Consider the following 23,853-nt stretch of genomic DNA (forward strand, 5'->3'; position numbering starts at 1 on the left):
CTCAGCGGGAGCCCCGTCCCCCTGGGGGGCTGCCCCATGGCCGGTGGGCCCCGGCTGTCGGGAATGAGCCGCGGTTTTCTGAGCCTGAAAGGGGCTCTCGGATCCGCCTGAAAACAGGGTGAGAATGGGGGAAGGAGCCTGGGGCCTTCAGAGCTGGACTCCTGGGTTTTGTTCCCACACCCTTCGGGGGCCTCGCAGCCATCCGGGCGTCCGCCCTGGTGCCGTCTCTCTGCGGCGGGGCGACGCTGGTGCCAGGGTGTTGTTTGCAGCTCGCTAGTTAGCAGGGTTACCCCTGCCTCGCAGGTGGGGAAACTGAGCCGCAGGGCGGCAGTGACTCCGGGCAGACCCCGATCTCCTGGGTTCCAGCCCGGGGCCTCCACAAAGCCGGCCTCCCTGGCCCCCAGGTTCAGTCTACGGCTGCTTGTGGGGGGTTGGCCCTGCTCTGTGCCTCAGTTTCCCCATTCCCCCTGTAGCACCTGGCTGATGCTCCCTGGGGCGCGGGTGGCTTCACGGTGCTTTGGAAGGGGAAGAGGAAACGGGCCGGGACGCCGAGTGACGACCCGCACCTGCCCCGTCCCTCCCCCCCGCCCTGGCAGTCACGTGCAGAGCAGACAAACCTGTTGGGATGGAAAACCTGACAGGCCCCAGCCTCCGCTTTCCCATGACAAGTCTCTGACTCCTGCCCTGCCCCCGACGCCACCCAGACGCGGGGCGGGACGGGGCAGGTCCACGCTGCCGCGGCTGGGGCTGGGCAGTTACTGGATGGGGCAGCTTGGGACGGGGATTGGAGATCCAGCTAAAATTGGCTTCCCGAGAGGGGGGATTCCTTAAAAGCTGCTTTCCCGGGTAAGTGAGACCCAGCCGTGTAGCTGTTAGCAGGGGAGCGCCTTGATGTCCTGACCGAGATCAGGGCCCCGTCGCGCTGGGCGCCGTCCAGACCCTGACCGAGATCAGGGCCCCGTCGCGCTGGGCGCCGTCCAGACCCTGGCCGAGATCAGGGCCCCGTCGCGCCAGGCGCTGCCCAGACCCCGGCCAAGATCAGGGCCCCATCATGCTGGGCGCTGCCCAGATCCCGGCCGAGATCGGGGCCCCGTCACGCCGGGCGCTGAACAGACCCTGACCGAGATCAGGGCCCCGTCGGGCCGGGCGCCGCCCAGACCCCGGCCGAGATCAGGGCCCCATCGCGCCGGGCGCCACCCAGACGCCAGCCGAGTTCAGGGCCCCGTCGCGCCGGGCGCTGCCCAGACCCCAGCCGGGATCAGGGCAGCGCCGGGCGCTGCCCAGACCCCAGCCGGGATCAGGGCCCCATCGCGCCGGGCACTGACCAGACCCTGACAGAGATCAGGGCCCCATTGGTCCCGGCGCTGCCCAGACCCGGGCTGGGCGCTGCGCCCACCCAGAGCAACAGAGGGCAGGCTGTTCTCCCCATGTCACTGCTGGGGGACTGAGGCCTGGGGAGATGTAAGGAGGTGCCCAGGTCCGCCCCGTACATCAGTGGCAGAGCCAGGTGTCCTGACTCCAGTCCCAGGCCCTCGCCGCTGGCCGACCAGTTACAAATCTTTGGTTCCACCCCCCGCCCCGGCTTGGCTGTGCCTCGGCCCTGGTCACGCCAGCAGGTTTCTGCTCGGAGCTCACGGCCGCCTCGCACAGAGTCAGCAAGAAACCGCGAGGCGCTTGTGATGGAAAATGTGCGTCAGGCCGGGGCCGGGGCCGGGGGAAGTGCTCTGGGGGAAGCGCTGAGCAGTGCGAGGGGAGGGAGTGTCTGTTGAAAGGGTGAAGCTGGTGCAACCGTGAACTGGTTTGGTAACAATGGCTGAGGTTCGTGGCTGTGTTGTGTTCTTGAGAAACCCCTAGAACCCAGGAGTCTGGGCTCCCAGCCCCCCCCCCCCCCCGCTCTAACCACTAGACCCCATTCCCCTCCCAGAGCTGGGGAGAGAACCCAGGAGTCTTGGCTCCCAGACACAAGGCCCACATGGGCTTGTCCCTCAGACAGACCCCCGGAGCTGCTGGTGACTGAGTCCCCTCTGCAGGGCCCATAGGGGGGTGGGGGTGGCCTTGGCCTGGCCCTCCCGCCCCTGAGCAGAGGGGACAGCCCGGGGGCCAGTCTCAGCAGCTCCAGGACTAGCTGGTGCCAGCAGGTGGTAGGGACCCCCGCCCCCCTGCACCGACCTGTGCCCTGGGTGAAAGTCCAGACGGGGGGCGGGGATGGGGACTCTGATCCGCGCCGAGCGGCGGTGCCAAGCCAGCGTCTCTCCGTGGGGCAGCGCCCGCATTGACCCGGGCTCCGGCCAACCGGCTCCGGGCCCCCGGCGCTTAGCAGGGACCAGACCCCAGCTGACTGGGCTGATGCAGGAGGTGGCAATGCCGGAGGTCGGAGGGGGCTGGGAGAGGGCGCAGTGTCTGGGTGCCTGCCAGGGGGAGGTGTCGAAGGCCCAGACGGGCGACAGGCTCACCTGGGCGGGAACCCCCCCCTAACCAATGGGCGGGCCCAGCCAAGCTTCCGAACTAGCCGCATACATGGGGTCAGGGGGGCTGGGAGCCAGGAGTCCTGGGTTCTATCCCCAGCTCTGGGAGGGGAGTGGGGTCTGGTGGTTAGAGCAGGGGGCTGGGAGCCAGGACTCCTGGGTTCTATCTCCAACTCTGGGAGAGGAGCAGGGTCTAGTGGTTAGAGCAGGGGTTGGGGGAGGAGTCCCTCCCTTTTTGTTCTTTTCCCAGCTCTGCCGCAGATATTCTGGGCCTCAGTTTCCCCACCTGTAACATGGGGAGAACATTCCTTCCTGTGAGCTGTGTGGAGCAGGGAAGGGCTCTCGCTCGGGGTCTGTGCAGCACCTGGCACACTGGGACTGGGGGGGGTGATCTCAGCTGGGACCCTCCTACAGTACGGGGCGGGTCCCGGGCACTGACTCCCTCCCTGCCTTTCTCTGTAGAACAAGCCGTGGAAGAAACTCAAGAGCATGGTCCACTGGTCGCCTTTCGTCGTGTCCTTCAAGAAGCGCTACCCCTGGGTGCAGCTGGCCGGCCATGCGGGTGAGAGGGGCCGCGGGAACGGGGGGCCCGGTGAGCCCGTGCGGGGAGGGGAGCTCTGCTGGGGGGTGCAGCCAGCCCCGATGGTGGCTGGCGAAGGCAGCGCTGTGTGCCCAGTGGGCATGGGCCGGGGTGTGTCCGCACCCCCTGACCCCAGCCATCCCCTCCCTGCCCCGCAGGGAATTTCAAAGCCGGGGACTACGGGCGGATCCTGAAGAAGTTCTGCCCGCGGGAGCAGCAGTGCCTGGAGCGCCTCATGCGGGACTCGCTGCGCCCCCACGTGCCCACCTACTTCGGGCTGGCGCAGCGGGACGGCGAGCGCTACAACCAGATGGAGGATCTGCTGGCCAGCTTCGAGACGCCCTCCATCATGGACTGCAAGATGGGGGTCAGGTGAGAGCCCGGCTGCGGGGCACAGGCAAGCTGCCTCAGCGAGAGAACCCAGGAGTCCTGGCTCCCAGCCCCCTCTGCTCTGACCCACCAGCCCCACTCCCCTCCCAGAGCTGGGGAGAGAACCCAGGAGTCCTGGCTCCCAGCCCCCTCTGCTCTGACCCACCAGCCCCACTCCCCTCCCAGAGCTGGGGAGAGAACCCAGGAGTCCTGGCTCCCAGCCCCCTCCTCTAACCACTAGCCCCCACAGCCGGGGTAGAAGCCAGGAGCCCTGCGCTGGGAGTGCCAGAGCCCAGGGCTGGCTGAGGCATGGGCCGTGGGGTGAGCGCCCCCGGCTGATCCCCGCTCTGCCCCCCGCAGGACGTACCTGGAGGAGGAGCTGGAGCAGGCTCGGCAGCGGCCCCGGCTGCGCTGTGACATGTACGAGAAGATGGTGGCGGTGGAGCCGGGGGCGCCCACGCCCGAGGAGCACGCCCAGCGCGCCGTGCTCAAGCCCCGCTACATGCAGTGGAGGGAGTCGCTCAGCTCCACCGCCACGCTGGGCTTCCGCATCGAGGGCATCAAGGTGGGGGCCACGGGCTGGGGCGGAGCAGGCCTGGGTCGGGGGTCACATCTGGCTGGAGCAGGGGCGTCTGGCTCTGGGGAGGGGGGATCACGTCTGGCTGGAGCAGGGGCGTCTGGCTCTGGGGAGGGGAGATCACGTCTGGCTGGAGCAGGGGCGTCTGGCTCTGGGGAGGGGAGATCACGTCTGGCTGGAGCAGGGGCGTCTGGCTCTGGGGAGGGGAGATCACGTCTGGCTGGAGCAGGGGCGTCTGGCTCTGGGGAGGGGGGATCACGTCTGGCTGGAGCAGGGGCGTCTGGCTCTGGGGAGGGGGGATCACGTCTGGCTGGAGCAGGGGCGTCTGGCTCTGGGGAGGGGGGATCACGTCTGGCTGGAGCAGGGGCGTCTGGCTCTGGGGAGGGGGGATCACGTCTGGCTGGAGCAGGGGCGTCTGGCTCTGGGGAGGGGGGATCACGTCTGGCTGGAGCAGGGGCGTCTGGCTCTGGGGAGGGGGGATCACGTCTGGCTGGAGCAGGGGCGTCTGGTTCTGGGGAGGGGGGATCACGTCTGTCTGTGGCAGGGCTGGCTCTGGGGAGGGGGGATCACGTCTGTCTGTGGCAGGGCTGGCTCTGGGGAGGGGGGATCACGTCTGTCTGTGGCAGGGCTGGCTCTGGGGAGGGGGGATCACGTCTGGCTGGAGCAGGGCTGGCTCTGGGGAGGGGGGATCACGTCTGTCTGTGGCAGGGCTGGCTCTGGGGAGGGGGGATCACGTCTGGCTGGAGCAGGGCTGGCTCTGGGGAGGGGGGATCACGTCTGTCTGTGGCAGGGCTGGCTCTAGGGAGGGGGGATCACGTCTGGCTGGAGCAGGGCTGGCTCTAGGGGCAGCGGGTCTGACTGGGGAGCGTGCATCCCCCTCAGCCCCCCCATGCCCCGGCCTGATGGGTCTCTGTGTCCCCAGAAAGCTGATGGCACCTGCAGCACCAACTTCAAGAAGACGCGGCTGCCCGAGCAGGTGGTGCAGGCACTGGGCGACTTCGTGGACGGCGACAGAACCGTTCTGGTGAGGGGCTGGGCTCCCCGGTGGTGCTGCTGGCCCTGGCCGGGGGGAATCGCCCAGAGCTTGGGCTTTTCACTGCCAAGATGCAGCCACCTCTGGGGCACGGTACAGCGGCTGGCTAGTATCTGTGTGACTTTTGTTTTAACCAGCGTGCGGCAGCACAGCGCCCCCTAGTGCTGTCCTAGCGCCAGCCCTGCCTGCCAGGGGTCAGCGCCCCCTGCTGCCCCTGCCCCGCTCCCTGCCCCACAGCGTCCCCTAGTGCCGCCCTAGGGCCAGCCCTGCCTGCAGGGGAGAGCGCCCCCTGCTGCTCCCGCCCCACAGCGCCCCCTAGCACTGCCATGGGGCCAGCCCTGCCTGCCAGAGGAGAGCGCCCCCTGCTGTCCCTGCCCCGCAGCGTCCCCTAGTGCCGCCCTAGGGCCAGCCCTGCCTGCAGGGGAGAGCGCCCCCTGCTGCTCCCGCCCCACAGCGCCCCCTAGCACTGCCGTGGGGCCAGCCCTGCCTGCCAGAGGAGAGCGCCCCCTGCTGCCCCCGCCCTGCTCCCTACCCCACAGCGCCTCCTAGGGTCAGTCCTGCCTGCCAGGGGAGAGCGCCCCCTGCTGAGCCCCCATCCCACAGCGCCCCCTAACACTGCCGTGGGGCCAGTACCTGCAGATCGGGCCAGCCGCATTCCCCTCCCTGCCAGGGCCCAGACGGGCTGGGCCTGGCTAGTGCTCAGGTGGGACCTGCAGCGCCATCGCCCCCTACTGGCCTCCCGCAGCTACCTCGGCCTCACCTGTCCACCTCCCCTCTTCCTCCCCAGACAAACTACCTGGGCCGCTTGAAGGAGCTGCGGGCGGCGCTGGAGCAGTCCGAGTTCTTCAAGACCCACGAGGTAGGTTCTGGCTGTGTGTGGGGCTCAGGGAGGCGGCAGGCCTGCGGGGGAGGCGCTCCCTGCCGAGTGGGGGGCCCAGCCAGTGGCCCTCGCCCTGGGGATCTGGGTACATGCGCCAGGATGCAGGGTCTGTTCTCCTGCCCCCTGGCAGCCCCAGGTCCGTAGGAAGCAACACGTCTCTCCTCTGGTCACGCCTGGATGCGCTGGGTTCTACAGCGCCTTCCTCCTGTGGATCCCAGAGCAATTAATGGACCCAGGAGTCCTGGCTCCCAGCCCCCCTGCTCTAACCCACCAGAGCCCACTCCCCTCTCAGAGCCGGGGAGAGAACCCAGGAGTCCTGGCTCCCAGCCCCCCTGCTCTAACCCACCAGAGCACACTCCCCTCTCAGAGTCGGGGAGAGAACCCAGGAGTCCTGGCTCCCAGCCCCCCTGCTCTAACCCACCAGACCCCACTCCCCTCCCAGAGCCAGGGAGAGAACCCAGGAGTCCTGGCGCCCAGCCCCCCACTCACTGAGCTCTGTGTTTGCCCCCCGACAGGTGGTGGGGAGCTCTCTGCTGTTTGTCCATGACCGGACGGGGCTGGCCAAGGTCTGGATGATCGACTTCGGCAAGACGGTGCCGCTGGCCGGGGGGCAGACGCTGACGCACCGGCTGCCGTGGGTGGAGGGGAACCGGGAGGACGGCTACCTCTGGGGGCTGGACAATCTCATCGCCATCTTCAGCACCATGGAGCAGGACTGAGCCGGGCGCCCTGACACCCAGCACCGGCTCTGTGCAATAGCTGGGCACTGCCGTGTGGTGCCCTCCCTGCCTCTTATTTATACAGCCAGATATGCTACAGCCCCGCTCGGAGCTGGGCCCCATCGCGCCCCGTCTGCCTGGGCCAGCTTCCAGCGGCTCAGCTCGGACGGCCCGGCGCCGGGGAGAGGATATGTGCAGTGCCTGGCCCGTCAGACAGACGTCACGGGACACGGTTTACACCAGCTAACGGGAAGGGGCGAGAACTGGTCCCATCTCGGAGAGGAGCCATTTCCCACCCAGCCGGGGGAACCCTGGGAAGACCGAGATTGGAGCTTCGGGGCGCTCGACGGGAGACACCAGCGTTTCGGAGGGCACTGGCTCGGCGATCCTGCAGTCCAGGCCCCGGCAGTGATGCCGGCTGGAACCGAACGGGGTTCGGATCCTCCGGGCCCCTCTCCTGTTCACGGCCCATTTTCCTTCAGCTCTGCTTAATTTCGCAGCCCCGATTCCAGCCCCACCACCGGGCTGCTCCAGGGGACCTGATCTGCAGGGAGCTGCCCGTGGGCGGGGCAGCAGCGCCCCCACCTTACTGATTCATGGGAGGTTAAATTCGAGACACTTTAAAAGACTTTTTGGCAATAGCGACTGGGCCCTGCTGTGGCGGGCGGCTGTGGGCTCTGACGCGAGTCTCCCGGGTGGCGGGTCGACCCCCAGCTGCGGCTGCAGGGTTCTCGTCCCTTCCCCTGAAGCATTCGTGGCCCTGCTGGAGGGTCGGATGTGGCTGGCGATTTCCACCCCCTGCACTTTGTTCTGCTGTGGCAAGGAGCCTCTGCCGGCCCCTGTGGCCTGGGAAATGAGAACCCCGACGTACTGCCAAGCTTGCGCCCGCCGTGGGGCACTCAGGGGGTTGCCTGTGGCTAAGTCTATCCCAGCCCGGGGGTGGTTTCCTGGCGGCTGGAGAGCTGTGTGGCTCTGCTGGGGTGAGCCGGGCTGGAAAGCTCAGCCCGTCTTTACAGGGGTCTCGGCCCCTTGAGAACCAACCGGGATGCCACCTCCTCTGCCAGCTGTGTGTGGTTCTCCTAGCCCAGCCTTGGGCTCTCGCCCTTCGTGCAGGGCGCTGGCACGGCCACCTCCTCTGCCAGCTGTGTGTGGGTCTCCTAGCCCAGCCTTGGGCTCTCGCCCTTCGCGCAGGGCGCTGGCATGGCCAGTCGCGGGCCACTTCTCTGCCAGGCTCCCGGCCCGGGCCGAGGAACGCACGTGCCGCACCTGATTCACAAGGGCCCGAGTGAGGCGCCTGGGTTCCTCTTGCTCTGCCGCGCTCTGTGCCTCGTTTCCTGAGCGCTCGCTGCGTCTGCGTGAGCATCTCACGGGCAGAACCAACCTCCTGGGAGTCGCTTCCACCTGCCCCAGCTTCAAGCCTGGCCAGTGGGGAGCCTTTTCCAAGGCGCAAGCGACGGCTGGATTCAGGCGCTCTGGCTTCATTAGGCCCGACCCTAGTGGCAGAGATGACCAAGGGCCCTGCCGGGAGCTGCCTGAGTCTGGCTGAGCACGGACTCACTGCACCCAGGAGCTTGTGGGGGCAGGCGGGCGCGGTTCAGGGGACCACCCTCGGGCTCAGGAGCGCAGCGTGTAGCTGGCCAGCGGGGACGGGCCCTTCCGAATCCATCCGCCAGGGGCTCTGGCTGCTCTCAATAGCGCTGGGTCGCACCGGCAGGGCAGAGGCCAAGCGCTGGAAGTGCGGCTGCCCCGGCTGAGCCACCGGCTCCGAGCCTTTGGTTCAAACCTCGGAGAGCAGCTGCCACAGGTGCTAGTCCCTGCTGGCCGTTCCCGACCAGCCCAGGGCCCCGCAGTGGAACTGACAGCAGCACTGAGATCTGGGCCCTGCTGGGCCGGGCGCTGCACGCACCCCGTGAGAGACAGTCCCTGTCCAAAGAGCTCACAGTTCAGACAAAGGTGGGGAGGGGAAACCGAGGCACAGAGCGGGGCAGAGGCTTGCCCGGGGTCAGTGGCAGAGCTGGGAATGGAACCAAGGAGTCAGCACCCAACCCACACGACCTTGCTGCCCGAGGCTGTGAGCGGGTCAGCTCCTGGGGGGGGGGGGGTCTGAACGGGTCCCCCAGTGGTAGCGGAGCCCCTCCAGCCAGTGGCGCGAGGGGTGTTCCTGCCCCCTGCACGCAGGCAGGACGTTCTCAGGACCAAGCGTTGTCCCTGGCCCATTCCCCTGCATGGGGCTCTGCCGCCCCTCTGTAGACGGGAACATGGCCAGGCCTCCGGGGCCGGAACCTGTCACAATAAACAGAACCTGCCGGTGTGGAAACCAAACAGCCTTTGTCTTTAATGCATGTTTGCTGGGCATGGGTTAAGTTCACTGTATGACAGCAGCTCTAGAGAGCCGAGACCATCACGCTGAGCACTGCCCAGACTCCGACCGAGACCAGGGCCCCGTCGTGCCGGGCGCCGCCCAGACCCCAACCGAGACCAGGGCCCCGTCGTGCCGGGCGCCGCCCAGACCCCGACCGAGACCAGGGCCCCGTCGCGCCGGGCGCCGCCCAGACCCCGGCCGAGATCAGGGCCCCGTCGTGCCGGGCGCCGCCCAGACCCCGGCCGAGATCAGGGCCCCGTCGCGCCGGGCGCCGCCCAGACCCCGGCCGAGATCAGGGCCCCGTCGTGCCGGGCGCCGCCCAGACCCCGACCGAGACCAGGGCCCCGTCGTGCCGGGCGCCGCCCAGACCCCGGCCGAGATCAGGGCCCCGTCGCGCCGGGCGCCGCCCAGACCCCAGCCGAGATCAGGGCCCCGTCGGGCCGGGCGCCGCCCAGACCCCGGCCGAGATCAGGGCCCCGTCGGGCCGGGCGCTGCCCAGACCCCACCCGAGATCAGGGCCCCCTCAGGCCGGGCGCCGCCCAGACCCCGCATGAGAGCCAGTCCCTGCTCTCAAGAGCTAACAGTGGCGGGTGGCAGACAGGAAGCGTTAAGTTATTTTCAGAGTCGGCCACAAGTACCTGCCGTTTCCTGGCGCCGTGGCCCCAAACCAGGAATCTGGGACATTCTGAAACGCGTCACTGGGTAGAAGAGCAGCAGCGCCTCTGGAGAGGGCCTGAAATAGCTGCTCCTCCCCCATGGCCACAACCCGGCGGGCATCAGCAAAAAGGGGCCGGGGCCGCACCCGGCACTTTAACCCCAGCGGCTGTCTCCTCAGTGGGTCGGAGTCTGCTACGCTCTGCCCCTCCCCGTGCGCCGCTCTGTCTCCAGGCGCTCTGCAAAGGAGGGCAGGATCATTGGCCCCATTTTGCAGAGGGGAAACTGAGGCACGGAGCGGGGAAGAGCGGCAGAGCCAGGCCCCCCCCCCCCCCGAGTCCCAGATCAGTGCTCCACCCACTAGGCCCCGCTGTCCCTTGTAACATGGGCAGGCCCAAGGGCTGCAGGGAGTTTGCAGCAGGCGGGCGCGCCGGTGGCTCCTAGCGCTCGGCAGCAGGGGGTGGCCCGGCTGGCTGGGGCAGGGCGCTCGGTGCGGTCCGTGGGTGCAGCAGCACGGTCTTACCGCAGAGCCCTGCCCTCACGCCTCCCGCGGGCACCACGTAGACCTTGCCGTCGCCCGCCCGCTTGGGGCAGAAGTCGGTCAGCTGGGCGTTGCTCTCGTGTGCCTGCCGGTAGCTCCACAGCTGGGGGCGCCAGCTCTTGCCCTGCTTGGAGAGCAGGTAGATCTCCAGCACGTCCTCCGGGGCAGGCGGGGGGCAGGCCGGGCTGGGGTGGAAGAGGCCAGAGATCTCCCTGTCCTCCTGGCAGGCTGGGCTGAGGGCGCCGCCCCTGAGGCCCAGCAGGAGTCCTGCAGGAGGAGAGGAGCTAGCCAGTCTCCCCAGGGCAGTTCCATCCTGTCCGAGCCCCACCACGCCCCTGGGATCACCCCACGCCCCTCGGATCACTGGGCCAGTGCGGGGGGCAGCCCCTCTGGACGGGTCCCCGTGAGCCGCTGTCGGCTCATGCCTGGCCAGCTGCCACCCCCTTGTGGCGAGCCTTGGAAATGCAGCCAGGCCAACTCGCCCTCCTGGTTTCTTTCTCCCTGTGCCAAGAGGCTGGTGCAGGAAGCCCGCGGGGTTGTCCCCACACCCCAGCCTTAGGATGCTGGGCGCCCCAGGCCCTTCCGGGGCAGGTCGCGGTGGCTGCAGGGAGCTGCCTGGGAGCAGGGCAAACGGCCTGGGCAGGAGGGGTCGAAGCCCCGTTCGCCGCAGCCCCAGAACCCATCCCCCGCCCGGACGTACCTGAGACGACGGCCCAGTGGGCTCTGTAGCCGCGTCTCCTGCAGGGCTCGTGGTTGGAGTCCTCGTCGTAGCTGGGACGGCCGTTAAGGTTTGCCAAGGGGGCTGTGGCGGGCCGGCTGGCGAGGCAGGGGCACGTGGGGAGAGCAGGCCGCCCCAGCTCCAGGCACCCGGCTCCTGCCCCTGGAGAAGTGCGCTCCCCCCAGGCGCTGACTGGGCACACATGGGGCTGCTAAACCTCTCCAACCAGAGAGGGGCTGGAGCATCAAATCTGCTGCTGTCCGTACCTGCGGGCTCTGGACGCCACTGCAACGGCTGCCTCGGAAGGGTGGGGCACAGGGGGGCAGGCGTGGGTGGGGCATTTAACCACTGGGAGGGAGAAGGCACCTGCCCCACATTCATTCCCCCCCCACCCACTGCAGCCAGGAAGAGGAGACACGAGAGATGTGACCACATCCCACCCCAGAAGTGGCCGCATCTGCCTCTAAAATGACCCCACCAGGCCCGCTCTACAGGGGTATCAGAACTGCGCCAGCCCTGCCCATGCGTGCAGGCTGCGGTGCGGATCCCATGGGGTCACCGTGCAGGGAAGGATACGGCAGTAGCAGGGGGCAGCCAGCGGTCAGATGGCGAAGGATCCTGCCTCGGTTCTCTCCCTCGAGACCTCCCGAGAGCACCTCGGCCCGGCACTGGAACAACTCCTCGGCCAGCTGGGCCATGTCAGCCGCTGGGATGGACAGGGACAGGAATTCAAGCTGCCCCGAGGCCCACCCCCAGCAGCGCAGCCCGAGCTCGGGTCATGGCCCCTGGCTTCCTGCTCCCCTAAGCAGCGCTCCGAAGACGCGCTGCTGGGGGGACGTGATCCGACATGGGCTCTGCAGCCTAGCAAAGGGCGGACACGACCCAGCGGCTGGGAGGTGAAGCTGGACAAATTCAGACAGGAAACGGGCACAGATTTGTAACAGGGAGGGGAAGGAACTATTGGAACGATTTCCCGAGGGCCGCGGCGGGTTCTCCAGCACTGGAGCTGTTGAAATCAAGCTGGGCTTTTTTGGAAAGCTCCTGTTCACACGGGAGCGAATTCAGGCAAGGCCCGTGTTCTGCGGGAGGTCGGACCAGCTGCTCCCAACGGTCCCTGCCGGCCTGAGACTCCCCCCAGTGAGAGAACACAGAAGGCTGGCCCCTGGCCCCGCGGCATTTATACAGGCCGGGCTCACTGGGGCCTGCACTCAGGATTTTATCAGCAGCCCAACGAGAGCTGGTGTTTTTCCTGACAAAGCTTCACCTCCTGGAGTCCCGGGATTCCACAAAATCCTCAACTTTCATTGAAAATACAAGTGTCCAGCCCTGCAGACTGTGGAGAAAAGCTGGGACGCAGGAGCCTGAAAGGTACCAAAGGTGAATCCCCGGCCCCAAGTGCTCGGTATACGCCATGATCTCGGACTACTCAGGGCCGGCATTAGCGAGGCTCCCGCTGCCTGCCCTGGCTTCCAGAGGAACCTTCTGCCTCGGACAGAAACCTCCAAGCGCTCGCTCCTCGCGGGAAATTAACAGCCCAGCTGCGGGGGGTTTTCCCCTAAATCAAGGCGCTTGCAAGTTTTCAAGCAAACTAATCCCGCGGAGGGCACAGAGGTGGGAGCTGCTGCCGTGCAGAGAGCAGGGTTCAGAGAATAAGGCTGGAAGGGACAATTAGACCATCTAGTCTGACCTGCTGTCCAGCCCAGACACCCAGCTCCCCCTGCATCGAGCCCCTCCGGGAAGGCATCCAGTCCCCAGCAACGCTCTAGGGGCCAGAGACCGAACTCCAGCAAGGCAGGAGCAAAGCCCTCATGCCCTGCGCTACGTACCGCCTCTGGGCACATCCTCACGCAGTCACAACCCAGACCGGGCCCTGGAGGCTCCCCCCTGCGCCCAGCCCAGCTCCCGGGGCCTAGTGCAAGGAGGGAGTTTTGAACCCCCCCAGTCACCGACCTGAGAACATTTCCCCTTGGGCGGTGTAGCCTCTCTCCAGCGCCACCTGAACGATCCTCTCCAGGGAGACGTCTTGGGACAGACTGAGGAGGGAGCCCGCCATCCACAGCGCCACCAGCCCGCACCTAGCGGGGGAGAGAAGAGACATTGCAGGGAGCCTGGGTCCCACGGGCTGAGCTCGGCCACTCCCCCTCCCAGGGCGCTGGGTTCAGAGATGGGTATTTCTCTGCAAGCCTCGGAACGCTTCCCTGGGTTCCCGTGTCCTTAGGCCTCTTCCCCCTCGGCGTTCCCAGCCTCCCCCTGCAGCCTGGGGCGCGGGTCACCGGCTGGGCTCATCTGGGCACGTCTCACTCAGTCGATTCCCTGCCATCACAGGGGCCTGGGGCAGCGGTGGCACCTCGGTGGCTCCTGTTCCCTGCCTGGGCTCACCAGAGCTTAGCCCCGAGGACTGAAATGCTTTGCTCCAACTCAACTCGCTGGGCTCACACATCGGCCCATCCAGGAGATCAGGCGACATGAGTGAACGGGCCGTCTGGCTACAGATGCTAGCTCCAGCAAGGCCTTCATTCCTCCAGGGGAGGGTATGGCTCGCTGAGGCTGCGCCCCCCACCCCAGGCTGGGGTTCGGGGGAGCTCCTGCTTTGCCTGGGGGCACCTGTTTAAGATGGAAAAGGCCAGGTGTGGGGTTTTTAAAGGCAGATCCCGAGTCGGACGTTAGGTTTAGACCAACTCGTCCGCCCTTGTGCTATCTGCTCACGATCCTTTTCCCTCCGATGCAGTGAGTAACGTTCCTCCGGCCCTTTGTGCGCTTGCCCGTAAACATCCGCACGGCTCCCTTCTCGGCCTCCTGCGCCTGCCGGGAAACGCTCCGTTGCCGGGACGCCTCCAACAGACTTCCCAGCGGTAAGGCTACTGGTGGGCGGAGATCCCTGCCCGCCACGCCGAGTGGTACAGCCTCCTTGATTCCCGCGCACCCTGTCCGTCTGCATCGTCCGGCTCTTCTCTTAGACCTAGATTGCAGGTCTTTGGGGCGGGGACTGTCTTTTGGGAGGTTTATACAGGACCTGGCCCAATGGGGGTGGGTCCATGGCTGGGCTGCCTAGGTGCTACCGTAATACAGCAGCTGGCCCAGGCTGGCCACGCCTATGCTCCCCCGAAGCCCAGGCACAAAAGAGCTCTTGGCAACTGCTTGGGAGGGACCAAGCAGGGGAAGCTGTAGATCCATGGGACTGAGACCCCTGCCCCAGCCCCCTGGGTGGCCCCAGCCCCCGGGTAAAGCCGCCTCCGGCTGCGTTTGCCCTGACAGAGAGGAAGCGGTTGCAATACTCACTGAGGCCCCTCTTGGATTAAGGAAGGCACCGCCCTGTTGTAGAGGAGCCACTTGAAATGCCCGCTAAAGCTGGAAGACAGAACCAAGCAAACACTTACTGGCCATTTGCCGTCCAGCCCCCGCCTGCCAGCACTTCCTCCTCTGCACAATGAATGAGACGCTCTCTTTAAGCAGAGGGCTGACTTCAGCAGCCTCTGGGACTGCGGCTACCTCTGGGCTGTCTGATGGCCACACGGCAATGCCCCACTATGGGACAGGAAGTGGCCCACGGCCCTGTACCCAGTTGGCCCTGCAGAGGGAATTTAGGGAGGCAAAATGGAATTAGCTCAGTTAGGGCCTGGCCAGGACACCTGGGTTCACCACACCTGGATATTGAGGCAAAGAGCAGAGACTAGGAACTAGGTTTTACGTTTCTTTTTAATTATGAGCACCTCCAGCAACACAGAGACCTCTACTGTCACCCTGAGGATTAGGGTCAGGGCTGACTGTGAGGGGAGAGCGCCCCCTGCTGAGCCCCCAGCCCCATAGCACAGCGTCCCCTAGCGCCGCTCTGGGGCCAGCCCTGCCTGCCCGGGGAGAGCGCCCCCTGCTGAGCCCCCAGCCCCATAGCACAGCGTCCCCTAATGCCGCCCTGGGGCCAGCCCTGCCTGCCAGGGGAGAGCGCCCCCTGCTGAGCCCCCAGCCCCATAGCACAGCGTCCCCTAGCGCCGCCCTGGGGCCAGCCCTGCCTGCCCGGGGAGAGCGCCCCCTGCTGAGCCCCCAGCCCCATAGCACAGCGCCCCCTAGCGCCGCCCTGGGGCCAGCCCTGCCTGCCTGGGGAGAGCGCCCCCTGCTGAGCCCCCAGCCCCATAGCACAGCGCTCCCTAGCGCCGCCCTGGGGCCAGCCCTGGCTGCCTGGGGAGAGCGCCCCCTGCTGAGCCCCCAGCCCCATAGCACAGTGCTCCCTAGCGCCGCCCTGGGGCCAGCCCTGCCTGGCTGGGGAGAGCGCCCCCTGCTGAGCCCCCAGCCCCATAGCACAGTGCTCCCTAGCGCCGCCCTGGGGCCAGCCCTGCCTGGCTGGGGAGAGCGCCCCCTGCTGAGCCCCCAGCCCCATAGCACAGCGCCCCCTAGCGCCGCCCTGGGGCCAGCCCTGCCTACCCGGGGAGAGCGCCCCCTGCTGAGCCCCCAGCCCCATAGCACAGCGCTCCCTAGCGCCGCCCTGGGGCCAGCCCTGCCTGCCCGGGGAGAGCGCCCCCTGCTGCCCCCGCCCCTTGCAGCAAGGGCCCCCCGGCCCCTGGGTTCTGCCTGGCGGGTCGCCCACCCGGCCCCAGCCCCGCTCAGCAGGCGAGAGCGGCGCAGGGATCCCGGCCCGGGGCCCGACCTGGATTTCCTGCGGCTCAGCAGCTCCCGGACGTCGTCCCCACTGCCGGGCGCTGGGGCCGCTCGCTCCAGGGCCGCCTTGAAGAACTTGGCCTTGTCGAGCCCGTAGGTGGGCAGCGGCCTGGGAGGGGGCGGAGGTGGGGCAGGCGGGGGTGGGGGAGGGGCAGGGCCCTGCTGGGGGGCAGGAGGGGGAGGGGGCATCCCCCCCCTGTGGGCCATCCCCACCCTGGCTCTGGGGTTGGGGGGCAGCAGGAGGTGAAAGGGCACAGACTAGAACCAAGGTCACCGGGGCATGGGTTAGAGGTCAGGGGTCACAGGTCAGTTCGCGGGGCGGGTCAGGGGTCACCGCGGGGTCATAGTGCGTGGGGTAGGGGCGTGGCCTGGCAGGGTCGGAGGTCTCGGGGCCCCGCCCGCCTCGCGTCCCGCTCGTGCCCCTCCTAAAATGGCGGCCGCCGGCTGAGCAGGCAGCCGTGGGGTGAGTCCGATCACGTGATTGGATACCAGCCACCCGCTTCCCTCCTCTCAGCCGCCCCTTCCGGGTCGCGTGACAAATACCGCCAATCAAATGTGATAACAGCGGTTACTGACATCTCCAATCAGCCAATGGCCGGCTCTTGTGCGGAAGGCGGGAACTGCCGAGCCGAACACCAAATCCGAATGCGGCTTGCCTTAGGGGGGCGGGGTAACGATGGAGAACCGCCTCCTGATTGGTCATTTTACAGGCCGTGGCACTGCTTTGATTGGTCTGCCACACACGAGGCCGTAGGCCTTTCATTGGCCGGGGCCGGCGAGGCGCCGTTTTATAGGCTCATAAGTCCGAGGCTGCTTCGTCGTGATTGGCCCGCGCGGACAGTGGGCGCGGTTGTCTCTCTCGGCGGGCTCCTGTGGCGGCGGGCGGCGCTACGAGGCCTGGGCCTGCGGACTCCATCGGTGAGGGGCCGCGGCGGGGCGGCGCCATCGGGCCGCGGGGCCGGGGGGGATCGGGCCGGGGGGCGGCGCCCGGCCTGTGTGACCCAGTATGGCCGGGCTGGGGGGGCCGGCGGGGCCGCAGCCACTGGAGCCTTCATGGGGGCGGGGCTTATCCGGGCCCCGCCCCCCGGAGCCCCACATCCGGGTCCTACGGGGGGCTGCAGGGCTGCAGCTTGTATCCCCCTCCCCCCATTGTGGGCGGGGCGGTGTCCCTGGGGGCGGGGCCTGGCGCCCCTTGAGGGCTCCCCTGGGGGTGGGGAGGGGGCCTGTTCTCTGCCGCCTGGGGGATTGCCATGGCCAGGCCGGGAGGCTGTGGCAGGAGCTGGGGGTGCTGGTAGCAGCCAGGGACCGGCCTGGGGGGGTCCCCTGGTGCTGGGGGAGGGGCCCTAGAGCCCAGGCTGCCCCCCCCAAGGTCTTGGCCCCAGACCCTCACCACAAGCTGTCTCCCCTGAACATGGCGTCTGGCTTTGCTGCCTCCTGAGACGCCTCGTGGGCCTGTCCGGAGGTGGGATTAACCCCAGTCCTGAGCTTCTGAGATCGCTGCCTCCAGCTCCTCGCACTGGTCTCGCCCTTGCCCCGGCAGCGCCCGCTGGGGATCGTCTGAGGCTGTGACCCCCTGAGCGAGACCCCCGGGTCACGTGGCTGCTGTGGTATTGGGAGCCTGCAGCCGGTTTCCCCGTTGAGCGCTCGCCTCGATTTACCGTCTCTCTTCTCCGCAGACCCCGCTGTTGCCGACGATGGCCGTCCCGGAAACCCGCCCCAATCACACCATCTACATTAACAACCTCAATGAGAAGATCAAGAAGGATGGTGAGTGAGCTCCCAGGGGAGTTCTCGCCTGGAGCTGGCGATGTGGGTGGCTGGGCTAAGGGGCTTGCGCCGGAGCCCAGCGCTTTGGGGGGAGGCCGGGGGGTGTCTGGAGGACTCGCTCTCCCAGCCCTGCTCCTGCTCGCCTGTTGCTGTCTGGCCGAGGAGGACTGGGTGCTGAGGAGGGATAAAAGCGACTCCCGCTCTCTGACGCGGGGGGTGAGAGCCTCTGTCTGAGGCCGCAGGAGTTGCCCAGTCGGCGTCCAGCTCCATGTCTGTCTGATCGTGTACCTAATGCTCCATTTCTCTCCCCTAGAGCTGAAGAAATCCCTCTACGCCATCTTCTCCCAGTTCGGCCAGATCCTGGATATCCTGGTGTCCCGGAGCCTGAAGATGAGGGGACAAGCCTTTGTCATCTTCAAGGAGATCAGCAGCGCCACGAACGCCTTGAGGTCCATGCAGGGGTTCCCCTTCTATGACAAGCCGATGGTGAGTGCTGGGGGCTGCCGTCTGGCGGGTGCCGTTGGAACTGCCCGAGCGGCTGCTTGGCCGTGCTCCCCCTGACGAGCTCTCTCTGCCCCCAGAGGATCCAGTACGCCAAGTCGGACTCCGACATCATCTCAAAAATGAAAGGCACCTACGTGGAGCGGGACCGCAAGCGGGAGAAGAGGAAGCCCAAAGGTCCGGAGACGCCCGTGGTCAAGAAACAGATACCTGGGGCAGCAGCGCCGGTGGCAGCCGCGGTGCAAGGAGCTGTCCCCGTGAGTAACGTGAGCAGCGTCTCACCCAGGGCAGTGGCTGGTTGGCAGCCGGCGCTCGGGGCCTGAGGGAGCCTTTCCCAGCGCAGCCAGCATGGTCTGTCTCGGGCGGCTCTCAGGAGTCGGGCTGAGTCTGGTCCCAGCCGGCTGTGGTTAGCGTCTGGGAATACCAGGCTCTGCGGCCAGCGCGGACTCTGATGCGGATGCCAGGGCTGTGCCCAGGCAGGCACCGGAGGCTCCGGGGCAGGTCTGCACCCAGGAACTTGCTGTGAAGCTGGGCTCTCTCTCCCCTATAGGGAATGCCGCCGATGAACCAGGCCCCCCGCATGATGCACCACATGCCCGGCCAGCCTCCGTACATGCCCCCTCCGGGTATGATCCCCCCACCCGGCATGACTCCGGGAGGACTCGCGCCGGGGACCATGCCCCCTCAGCAGATGATGCCTGGCCAGATGCCGCCTACCCAGCAGGTGAGTATGATAGAGCTTGGCCTGGCTCCAGCTCCTTTCCAGATCGGACTCAGCTGTGTGGGGCAAACCTCCCTCTGGGGGTGGGGCTTGGGGTAACTGGGCCTTTCCCCTCCATGGTACTGGCTCCAGTGGGGAGCGGAAGAGCGCTCGCGAGCTTGTGTGGGGGTAAGTCCTCCCCGCTGGCTCGTTGCTTGCCTCAGCCGAGATGCTGAGTCCCAGGGGACTCCTCTGCGTGGAGAGCAGGGGGGAGAGCGGCCTGTCCTGGGCACTGCCTCTGCTGCGTGTGTCTGGCTGGAGCTGCCCTGCAGGGGTCTCGGCCCGGCCCTCCCCTCCAGGCGGCGCTCGCCACGTCTGGGCTCCCAACCTGACCCCTCTCTCTCCCCCTTGCAGCTCTCGGAGAACCCACCCAATCACATCCTCTTCCTCACCAACCTGCCCGAGGAGACCAACGAGCTGATGCTGTCCATGCTCTTCAATCAGTGAGTGCGGGGCCTGAGGGAGCCGGGAGGGCCGAGTGGGGGGGCGGACGGTCCCAGGGCAGGGGGTGGAAGTGGGCGGTCCAAGGTAGCGGGGGGGGAGCATGGTGCTTGCGAGGCCAGCAGAGGGGGGGGGGGTTTGCTAGTGATCTGGGGGCCTGTCCCCTCTAACAGCTGGGTCCTGCCCCCCCAGGTTCCCGGGGTTCAAGGAGGTGCGCCTGGTGCCCGGGCGGCACGACATCGCTTTCGTGGAGTTTGATAACGAGGTGCAGGCCGGAGCCGCCCGTGACGCCCTCCAGGGCTTCAAGATCACACAGAGCAACGCCATGAAGATTTCCTTTGCCAAGAAGTGAAGCGCGCCCCCCCCCGGCCCAGAACTGCCCCCCCGGGCCCAGAACTGCCCCTCCCCACTCCCCCGTTAGTCTGTTCTGAACCAGGCCCCCCTGTTTTTTATCAGTTCCCTGGAAGGTAAGTCTGCCGTCAGGGCCAGCCGGATTTCCAGCCCCAAACACCCCCATTCCCCTGAGCCTTGTGAACTGACGGCGGGGAAGCGTCCCCCCTGCACGCCTTGCTGCTCAGAGTGGGTAAGTGACTCTGGAGCGCCCCCAGCTGGTGATCTCCGCGTCTGCGACGAGCCTGGAGCTGGTTCGTGGCGGGGTGGTTGGTACAGGGGGTGGGGGTGGCTACAACCCTCCTGCAGCATTGTACCCAGAGTCTGCTCCTCAGACATTGCACCTGGCGCTCTCTGTTCTGTAATAAAAGCTCCTTGGTGACCCCTGTGCTGCGGCTGGCCCGTTCCTCGCTGGGCTCCCCGGTGGCGTGGGGTGAAAGCGACGGATTCTCGGCGTGGGAGTCTGATTTCCTTAAACCCGTGTCCTGAGAGATGGCGCTGAGCCAAGCCCCCAGGCAGGGGTGGGAGCTGAAGGGAATTATTCCCAGCCCAGTGATTGTGAAAGTAGTGAAGTCTGGGCTTACCCCACCACTATCCCAGAAGGCTTTGGGGGGGAGGGGGGGGGGGTTTGTCTGGTCCGAGCAGCTTGTCCCTGCTGCCTTTAACACCGAGCCTAGAGAACCCAGGATGCACTGCTGCATGGAGCATTGCATGCTGGGAGAGAACATGGTGAAGCGGGTGCCTGGGAGGGGTCATGCTCCTAGTGTGGAAGAGGCATCACCGGTGGCTGGGGTTTGACTACTGAGGTGCGCCCCCCCCCCCCCCCCCCCCCAGAGGTGACTGCCTACCTCCTCCATTGGCTTCAGAGCTAGTCTATTTTTCCTCTTTCTCCCCCCCCCGGCTGGCTGAGAGGAGCCCTGCAGTTGCTGGGGGTCAGATGCTTCCCAGCAGCCCCCCGTGGGTGGGACGCATCCCCGGCCCTTGGCAGGGGTGGGTCTGATGTGTTGAGTCACAGAGCACAGGAAACTGGCGCTGGCAGGAGCTAGTACTTGTGCCATGTAGTGACCTGGTGCCATCTGCCTCAAAGTGGGATCCCACCGCTACCACAAGGAGCTTCTGAAGTGGGGGGGCTTCGGGGGGCTCCCCCTCGGGGCTGGGGCGGGGCAGGGGGAGCTTTGATGGTGCAACCCCTTCTCTGCAGGGTCCTACCCCTTCTGTGGGCCTCAGCTGTAGTGAGCCTTGGGACAATGGGCCCAGTATGTTACGCGAGAGCCGGCCCCTGCGTCAGCAGCCGGCCCCGCTCGCCCTCGCTCCCGGCTTGAGTTTGTGGCACTGGATTATTTTAAAAAGTGGAGTGGAAGGGGGCAGAGAATTCGGAGCTGGTGACTTGGCCGTGCCCCACTGCCGGGGGATGGGATTCTGTCTCTCCTCCTCGCGCGCTCTCTGCGCGGCCTGGCACGAAGACTCCTGGTCTGTTGTGGACATGCAGCCACCTCTGGGGTGGACCGAAGCAGCCGTGCAGCAGCAGCACTACGCGGTCGGAGGCAACCGGCCCTATCCTGGGAGAGCCCCAAGGCCAGAGAATGGCTTTGCCCCGGCTGGTGTCTGGGACGAGCATCCCCAAGGGCTGGGGGAGCGGGAATGGTCAGGACGCAGAGGCGATGTTCTATCCAAAACCTGGTACCTGCTCCTGGCAGCATGGCCCCCCCCCGACAGCCGTGGGGGTCCCCCATCGGCAGCACGGCCCCCCAGCGTGGCCCCGGGGGTCAGCCTTGACTCAGGGAAGGGCACCCCCTAGTGCCAGGCAAGGCTCAGCACTGCCAAGGGGCCCCCTGCCGGAGGAATCGGCCCCTCTCTGCCCAATGGGGTGGCTGCTCTGGGATCTCTGAAAAGGGCTCAGGGCGGTGACTAGAAACACAGCCGGGGCGGGCCAGGCTGCCCTCCCTGTGGGGGCAGTCTGAGCCCGGGGCGGCTGCATTTCGCCCACCATGGCTAACACCCGGCTCTGGGCCCGGGCCGCTCTGCTGGGCGCCCTGCTGGGGCTGGTGCAGGGGGGCCGGCAGCTGGGCAAACTGGCCGAGAAGAAGCTGTGTGCGGACGCCGACTGCAGCCGTAAGAATGGGTGGGGGGAGGGGGAGCACGAGGGGCTGCATGTGCCGACTGCAGCCGTAAGTGTGTGTGGGGTGGGGGGGGAGCACGAGGGGCTGCATGTGGGGCGGTGCTGGGGGGCAGGGCTGGTGGCACAGGGCAGGCATGGGGGTTGAGGGCCATGGCGTGGCGGTGGGATAGGGCAGGGCCATGCTTGGGGGCAGGGGGGTGCTGGTGGAGGTGCAGTGCCCAGGCCTAGGGAATGACCCCCCCGGTCTGTCGCCCCCCCAGATCCGATCTCCATTGCGGTGGCTGTGCAGGATTACATCGCCCCCGACTGCCGCTTCGTCCCCATCCAGCGCGGGCAGGTCGTCTACGTCTTCTCCAAGCTGAAGGGCCGTGGGCGGCTGTTCTGGGGCGGCAGCGTGAGTGGCTGGAGGCGGGCGGGGGGTTTCCCTCGGCTCTGCTGGGGCATCAGCCCCCATCCCAGCATCATGCCCCTGGTGGAGCGGGACCCAGGGCCACGCAGAGGGCTGGGCCTGACCCCCGCAACCCCAAATTGCCAGTGCCAGCCCCCCCAGCACCAGATCCCATCTCAGCCTGGTGCCCCTCTGCAGGCTGGTGGGCTCCTGTGTGACGTTTGCTGGGTCTCAGGACCTGGGGGGGCTCCATGGGCAGGGGGAGTTTGCCCCGCCCAGGCTGCAGCTCTGGGGGAGGGCTGATGTCAGGGGTCTTGGCACCCCAGGTTAAGCCCCCCAATCTCCTCCCCGCAGGTGCAGGGGGATTATTACGGGGAGCACCCCGCCCGCCTGGGCTTCTTCCCCAGCAGCGTAGTCCAGGAGAACCAGTACCTCAAGCCGGGGAAGGTGGAGGTCAAAACCGATGTGAGTAGCCGAGCCGCAGCAGGTGGGCACCCAAGTATTGCTGGGGGGGGGGCTCCCCACACCACGGGGGGGCTGCCAGCACCCAGAGACCACAGCTCGCGGAGTGGCTGGCATCTTTGAGATGGGAGGAGAGACTGCAGGGGTGGCAGATCTGGGGATAGAACCCAGGAGTCCTGCCCCCCCCAGCTCTACCCACTAGTCCCCGTTCCCCAGAGTCCTGGCTCCCAGCCCCCCCCCCCCAGTCTAGGACCCCTCAGCTTGTCTCCCCCATTTGCCCGCGTCTGATCCCTGTACTCTCTTCCCTTCCAGCAATGGGATTTCTCCTGCCAGTGAGTCCTGCCTCGGGCCCAGCTGCCAGCGCTCCGGCTCCCGGCACACCCACCTGGACCCCGTGACTGTTCCAGAGCCCCGGGGTCAGGAGTGAATTTCCTTCGCTGTAGCAATACTTCCCCCCCCCCCCCCATCCCCCTCCTTGCACTGGGGCCTCTGGTCCTGGGGCAGCCCCCTGTAGCTTCACCCTCCCCACCCCCTGCCTGGGCCAATCCTAAATAAAGCCCCCCTGCAGCAAACCTGCTGGCCCCCGTCTTTCCCTGGGGAGGAAGCAGGAGCAGCGGATCTCTGGGGGGGGGCTGCAGCTGTCCACGTGACTGGTTTGAAAAGTGAGTCCCTTCTGGCTCGGGTGGGGGCAGCCCTTGGGGTGAAGGGGAGGTTCCCCCCCCAGTGTCCAGCTGGGTGGGGGCACTTGGGAATGTTCCTGTCCCCTATTGCTTTCCCCCTCCGCCCCCTGCTGCTCCCCCTCGGAGCCGGGGGGCTGCTGCTGCAGAGCCGTCCCCCCGGAGCAGCAGGCTGGAAATAGAAATCTCCTTCGTACACCCTGCCCCAGATTCTCTGCTGCCCTGCCCGTGCCACGTGCCGTGGCCCACCCCCCCGCAGTGAGGGCTGGGCGTGGCTGGGGGGGATTTCGGATTCCCTGGGGTGGGGCTGTGGGACAGAGTGCAACTCCTTTATCACCTGCCTGCTCAAAGTGAAAGCAGAAAAGAGAGTGCCCCCCCCAGGGGCCCTGGAGAGGCTTGGTTACCTGGCAGGCTCAGCAGAGGCGATGCCTGAAGGAGACCTGGAGGAGCTCATGGTAGGGGGCACGTGGGGGTCTCCCTTGGGCTGCCCTGGTGCTGGGGCCAGAGACTGTCAACCCCTGCCCTGCTAATTCCCTGGGGGGGCTTGGGGGCTTAGCGAACGTCCCTGCGACCTTTCCGGTCTGCGCCGCCTGCAGCAAAGCTGGCAGGTCCCCGCTTTGGGTCTTGGCACGTGGGCTAAGAGCAGGCTGGAGAACTGGGGGCAAAGGTGGGGGGGTTTCCCTTCAGCTCATGCCTTTCCTCTGCCCCCGGGGCTGATGGGGCTTTGGGTGGGCCAGTGCATAGGTCTCACCTTGCAAAATCTGGAACGCATCCAAAAAAAACGGGGGGGGGGGGTGTTG

General features: G+C 67.0%; 4 protein-coding genes across 4 annotated transcripts; 3 read left to right on the forward strand and 1 right to left on the reverse strand.

Annotated features, from left to right (window-relative positions):
- The first annotated feature begins 2,205 nt into the window (after nt 1–2,205).
- ITPKC (inositol-trisphosphate 3-kinase C) lies at nt 2,206–6,623 on the forward strand. Its single transcript, XM_065421080.1, has 7 exons — nt 2,206–2,457; nt 2,928–3,027; nt 3,204–3,417; nt 3,775–3,979; nt 4,914–5,015; nt 5,812–5,883; nt 6,420–6,623. The coding sequence occupies exons 1-7, from the start codon at nt 2,206–2,208 to the stop codon at nt 6,621–6,623; spliced, it is 1,149 nt and encodes a 382-aa protein (XP_065277152.1).
- Nucleotides 6,624–10,079: 3,456 nt separating this feature from the next.
- ACTMAP (actin maturation protease) lies at nt 10,080–12,966 on the reverse strand. Its single transcript, XM_065420749.1, has 4 exons — nt 12,849–12,966; nt 11,475–11,604; nt 10,881–10,951; nt 10,080–10,447 (listed from the first exon to the last, which is right to left on the reverse strand). The coding sequence occupies exons 1-4, from the start codon at nt 12,949–12,951 to the stop codon at nt 10,080–10,082; spliced, it is 672 nt and encodes a 223-aa protein (XP_065276821.1). The 5' UTR covers nt 12,952–12,966.
- Nucleotides 12,967–16,404: 3,438 nt separating this feature from the next.
- Nucleotides 16,405–19,375, forward strand: SNRPA (small nuclear ribonucleoprotein polypeptide A). Its single transcript, XM_065420748.1, has 7 exons — nt 16,405–16,466; nt 17,225–17,315; nt 17,629–17,801; nt 17,897–18,073; nt 18,367–18,540; nt 18,931–19,019; nt 19,210–19,375. The coding sequence occupies exons 2-7, from the start codon at nt 17,243–17,245 to the stop codon at nt 19,367–19,369; spliced, it is 846 nt and encodes a 281-aa protein (XP_065276820.1). The 5' UTR covers nt 16,405–16,466; nt 17,225–17,242; the 3' UTR covers nt 19,370–19,375.
- A 2,020-nt stretch (nt 19,376–21,395) lies between these two features.
- MIA (MIA SH3 domain containing) lies at nt 21,396–22,712 on the forward strand. Its single transcript, XM_065420754.1, has 4 exons — nt 21,396–21,519; nt 21,787–21,920; nt 22,269–22,379; nt 22,689–22,712. The coding sequence occupies exons 1-4, from the start codon at nt 21,396–21,398 to the stop codon at nt 22,710–22,712; spliced, it is 393 nt and encodes a 130-aa protein (XP_065276826.1).
- Nucleotides 22,713–23,853: the final 1,141 nt, after the last annotated feature.

This window comes from Emys orbicularis, chromosome 21 (genome assembly GCF_028017835.1).
Source record: "Emys orbicularis isolate rEmyOrb1 chromosome 21, rEmyOrb1.hap1, whole genome shotgun sequence".
Lineage (NCBI taxonomy): Eukaryota > Metazoa > Chordata > Testudines > Emydidae > Emys > Emys orbicularis.

Bases quoted from the DNA above. Each gene is read 5' to 3' on its own strand.
- SNRPA (XM_065420748.1), top strand. From the start codon at position 17,243: ATGGCCGTCCCGGAAACCCGCCCCAATCACACCATCTACATTAACAAC. The intron at 18,074-18,366 runs GTGAGTAACGTG...TCTCCCCTATAG, and splicing joins CGGTGCAAGGAGCTGTCCCC to GGAATGCCGCCGATGAACCA. The intron at 18,541-18,930 runs GTGAGTATGATA...TCCCCCTTGCAG, and splicing joins AGATGCCGCCTACCCAGCAG to CTCTCGGAGAACCCACCCAA.
- MIA (XM_065420754.1), top strand. From the start codon at position 21,396: ATGGCTAACACCCGGCTCTGGGCCCGGGCCGCTCTGCTGGGCGCCCTG. The intron at 21,921-22,268 runs GTGAGTGGCTGG...TCCTCCCCGCAG, and splicing joins GGCTGTTCTGGGGCGGCAGC to GTGCAGGGGGATTATTACGG. The intron at 22,380-22,688 runs GTGAGTAGCCGA...CTTCCCTTCCAG, and splicing joins AGGTGGAGGTCAAAACCGAT to CAATGGGATTTCTCCTGCCA.
- ACTMAP (XM_065420749.1), bottom strand. From the start codon at position 12,951: ATGGCGGGCTCCCTCCTCAGTCTGTCCCAAGACGTCTCCCTGGAGAGG. The intron at 10,952-11,474 runs GTATCCTTCCCT...CGGCCGTCCCAG, and splicing joins GGCTGCCCCCTGCTACTGCC to CTACGACGAGGACTCCAACC. The intron at 10,448-10,880 runs GTACGTCCGGGC...CTCCTCCTGCAG, and splicing joins CCACTGGGCCGTCGTCTCAG to GACTCCTGCTGGGCCTCAGG.
- ITPKC (XM_065421080.1), top strand. From the start codon at position 2,206: ATGGGGACTCTGATCCGCGCCGAGCGGCGGTGCCAAGCCAGCGTCTCT. The intron at 3,980-4,913 runs GTGGGGGCCACG...CTGTGTCCCCAG, and splicing joins TCCGCATCGAGGGCATCAAG to AAAGCTGATGGCACCTGCAG. The intron at 5,884-6,419 runs GTAGGTTCTGGC...GCCCCCCGACAG, and splicing joins AGTTCTTCAAGACCCACGAG to GTGGTGGGGAGCTCTCTGCT.